Genomic DNA, 4,526 nt, shown 5'->3' with positions numbered 1-4,526 from the left:
GGCCGTATTTCCCTCGGAGACATACGAGACTGCCCGTTTGCTCGCCGGCTCGTGTTTGCTTTAGCCGTAGCTCGCGGGCCAGATCCGCAGATACAATAGTCGTTGGAGCGCAGACGTCAATAAGCGCGCGGATTAAATGCAAGCGCCCTCCCGCCTCAATTTTGACCACGGCCGTCGGAGGAATAGCTACCTTCGGGCCTCTGCTGGCTCAGGGGGGCCGGCATGTTTAGGCCTTCAGCCTAAATAGTTTTTCGTACTTTTGATGAACCGCCCTAATGCTGGTATATGTACATATGTACATGTATATACACTCATACATGCTCGTGTATATTAACAACAGCTAAGCCGTTAACTAATGTATCCCGCCGGACAATGAACCTTCGTTAAGTTTCCCCTTCACGTCAGTTATTGTCTGGCGGTCCAAACTTAGAAACCGCAAATTATATTTTTCACTTCGGTTTTAGCAGTTCAACGAGTACTCAGCAGCTACCAGGCCACTCCAGTCCAAAGGTATTTAAATATTTTGTTATACCCACAGATATATATATATATTGAAATAAATTGACCCTGTATTGAATTAAAACTAAAATCACAATATCTTGGTTCTATTTATTTCTTTCTGCTATATTTACACCGGAGCGTAATTCCACCACGCCCCCGTGTAATCATTTGGTCCTTTCGGAGCCGTCCGACTAACAATAAATATTGCCAGCGCCATTTTGGGACCGTGTGACCATTGCAGTACCAGCGAAACCACAGAAATACAGTCCACCGTCAAAGCGAGTTTGCCACAAAAGCGAATTAACCAGGACACCACGTCTGCGCCACAAATTTAAAAGTTTTCCAGCATCAACTCCTCAACATTGAAACCAACCAGTCGTAAGGTACGTGGTTACACACATATTCAAGTGCACTTTCAAAAAAAATAAAACATCATAAATCTATTTATTTTGTGAGCAATTGTGCTATATTTATGTTGCATAGAAAACACACGCAATTGCAAACGAGATTCACGCGGGTGATTTTGTGAGGAGCGAAAATTTGTGCATAGCTTTTCAAATTACCAAACGAGCTAATTCCGTCTGTCCGCGAGTGACAAAGACGGCTCAGATTGGTTGCAAAGTGCACATTTTCAATTGCAGTCAATTAATTTTCAGTTGCGTTGATATCATTTGTTTAATTCAATTAGTTCAAATAATTTCCCGAACCGATTCTGTCTGTCCACGGCTGGTAACAGACAATTGAAGATACACACACATACACACATAAACGACAGTGAAAAGAGGTTATCAGTTGCAATTCATTTGTAATATATGTAATTGACTCTGCCGGTCTTTTGATTACTTCACCACGGATTTAATTTTTATTGTTAGTAAAACGTATTATTACTTGTGCAGCAATAGTTGCAATAAATTCGCGAACCACATTATAATCACTGATCGTCGGAGGACACATAACCTCTTTGTTTGAAACGTGCACGGTAATTTGCCTTTAACAATTGCATTTTCTTCACAAAATCACTGCTGCGTGTGGATCCCTTGCAGTATTAATTTGCGAGTATTATTATTGTCTTGTGAACGTATTTGCAAATTACACACATACTTAATAGCAGTTGGGTGGCGAGTCACTTTTTATATATACAGCATATATACAGCCTTTATATATACCAATCCCTGATAATTGAAAGAGAGAAATATATTGAGTTAAATAAAGTTTTACCATAACTATTTTATATATAAATTTAACGGCTACTTCTTCAATTCCGGAAATTATATCTTTTGTTTGGCGTTTCGACCACAAGAGTTGGTATCTTTTTCAGCGGCAGAAACTTTCGTTTATTGAATACTTGGCGAACAAATTCGATAATCTAAGCATTTATTTTTGTTTAAGAGTAAGGTTGCTATCACATATTAAAGCACATCGTCGAATTTATCTGTGATTGATTTTAATTCAAGTACCATTTTTAAACATGGAGTCGTTCATTCGTTTGGCAGAGGCAATAATCGAATTTGAATCCGATTTTAGCAGCACGCCACCTGCAGAGCAAAATAAACATGGTCTTGCAATACAGCAAGACGAACTGAAAGATATGTGGGAAAAAACTAAACAAGGGTATGATACTATAATAAACAAAGAAGGGTTGTCGAAAGAAGACATTAAGGCCATAAGGAGAAAACATAAAAGCTCGTTCGCCAGCTATGTTAAATGCATGTCTGCCATGGCGAGTCAGTCCGAAACGCTTGTTAACGCAGAAAAGGATGTACAGGATCAGTCGGTCCGTGAACACAATATCCACCTACCTCCGTGTGATACCGATGTGTTCAAGGGTGACTATCTGTCATGGCCATCATTTCGTGATATGTTCACGGCCATATACATCCTTAACAAGCGCCTCACTCCGGTTGAGAAACTATTTCATCTCAACCAAAAGACTCAAGGGGAAGCCAAAGACATCGTGAGAAAGTGTCCACTCACAAACGAAGGCTTCCAAACAGCCTGGAAAAGTTTATGCGAGAGATATGAAAACAAGCGTATCCTCGTAAATACACAACTTAAAATACTTTTCAATTTAAATTCAGTGGATAATGAGTGTGGTAGCTCAATAAAAAGGTTGCAGCGGGATATAAATAATTGCTTATCGTCCCTAAACAGTCACCAAATTAACGTTTCAAACTGGGATGCAATTATAGTCTACCTCTGCTCCACCAAACTTCCAGAAAGTACGCTGGCTCTATGGGAACAAACCATAGACCACAAAAATGATATACCAATGTGGGAGGATATGGACAAGTTCCTATCCAACAGATTTCAAACGCTGGAGACTTTATCAGGCTTAAAAAATTCCAAAGCTGTGAGAGGGCCAAAGCCGCAGCACACACACAAACCAGCAGAAGCCTCCCCAAAACGACTTGGCGTTTTCCAAGCAAGCGTGACCAAGTTCACTTGCATAATGTGCCAGTCCAATGAGCACAAGTTACGCAGCTGTTCCCGCTTCTTAAAGATGACACCATCTGAAAGAATAGAGTTCATGAAAAACAATAACTCTTGCTTGAACTGTCTTAAGTCTGGACATACGGTGTCAAGATGCACATGCTCGTTTAATTGCAGCAAGTGCCACTCCCGACACCACACGCTCCTGCACCTTGAGACTGACCAGCAAAAGCCTACAGCGCACCAAATGCCGCCAAGCTCAACTGGTAATCGAGCATCTTCATCGAAGCAAGCACAAACAAGACGCAAGACAGGAAAACCAAATTCAACTGGGGACAAAAATGTCAAGTCTTGTTTTGCAAATTCAAATAATGGTGTGCTCCTAGGAACAGCGTGCGTAAATATACATTATAATGGAACCGATTTTTTTGCAAGAGCTCTTATTGATTCCGGGTCTGAGTGTTCCTTTATAACGGAAGGACTCAAACGCCGAATCAACCTGCCATCCAAAAGGTTGCATGCCCAAGTTTCCGGCATCACAAATTCCATATCGGCGCAGGTCAAAGAAGCATGCAATATAGAAATACGGTCACCGATTGACCCATTATTCCGGTCGAATACCACTGTGCTTGTCTTAGCACAACTAACTGGAAATCTTCCAACTACCCATATTAGCGCTGAAACTAAACAAGCATTCCCAGATTTGGTTTTGGCCGATAAAAGGTTCTTTGTTAATGAGCAAGTGGACCTTGTGCTTGGAGGAGATATTTATCCAGAAATCATTTTGAGCGGCTTGAAGAAAAATGTACTTAATACTCTTCTAGCCCAAGAAACCGTGTTCGGTTGGATATTAACCGGCCGCCCAGATGCAACAAGTGCAACCAACCATATTGCTTCATACTTTAGCGAAGTCGCCTTGGATAAGCAGCTTACTGCGTTCTGGGAAGTAGAGGATCTGCCGAAGAGCAAAAGCCTAAGTGAGGAAGACAAGTACTGTGAGGAGTTGTACAAGAATACAACTCAACGTACCCAAGACGGGAAATATGTAGTTTCGCTACCATTCAGGCAGGATTTTCCAGAGAATGTCTGCCTAGGACCCTCCCTAAAAAGAGCGTGCTCACAATTTTTCCGACACGAGACGCGATTGGCCAAGGATCCTGGACTACAAAAGGAATATAACAGGGTATTATCGGAATACGAAGCGTTAGGGCATATGTCAAAGCTAATAAATAATATACCAGCAGAGTCCTCCGACAACTATTTCCTGCCTCATCACGCGGTCATCAAGGCAGAAAGCACGTCAACAAAACTTCGCGTGGTTTTTAATGCCTCAAGTCCGACGGCAAATGGTGTAAGCCTCAATGATGTACTGCTCCCATGACCAGTACTCCAGGCGGATCTTCCCATATTAATCCTACGTTGGAGATTATATAAATACGTCTTCAACAGCGACATCGAGAAGATGTACCGGCAAATTATGGTGCATGACAATCACACTAAGTTCCAGCGCATAGTTTTTCGTACCAATACGAACGAACCGATCAGTCGTTACGAGCTGAAGACGGTCACTTTCGGGGTTAACTGTGCTCCTTACT

General features: G+C 41.7%; 1 protein-coding gene across 1 annotated transcript; it reads left to right on the top strand.

Moving 5' to 3' along the window:
- The first annotated feature begins 1,969 nt into the window (after positions 1 to 1,969).
- On the top strand, positions 1,970 to 4,312 carry LOC118756892. Its single transcript, XM_036491628.1, has one exon. The coding sequence runs from the start codon at positions 1,970 to 1,972 to the stop codon at positions 4,310 to 4,312; it is 2,343 nt and encodes a 780-aa protein (XP_036347521.1).
- The last annotated feature ends 214 nt before the right edge of the window (positions 4,313 to 4,526 follow it).

Source organism: Rhagoletis pomonella, unplaced genomic scaffold, assembly GCF_013731165.1.
Source record: "Rhagoletis pomonella isolate Grant_MI unplaced genomic scaffold, Rhpom_1.0 Rhpom_scaffold_12782, whole genome shotgun sequence".
Lineage (NCBI taxonomy): Eukaryota > Metazoa > Arthropoda > Insecta > Diptera > Tephritidae > Rhagoletis > Rhagoletis pomonella.
Note: the sequence above shows the minus strand (reverse complement) of the source record. Positions and strands in the feature narration are given on the sequence as shown.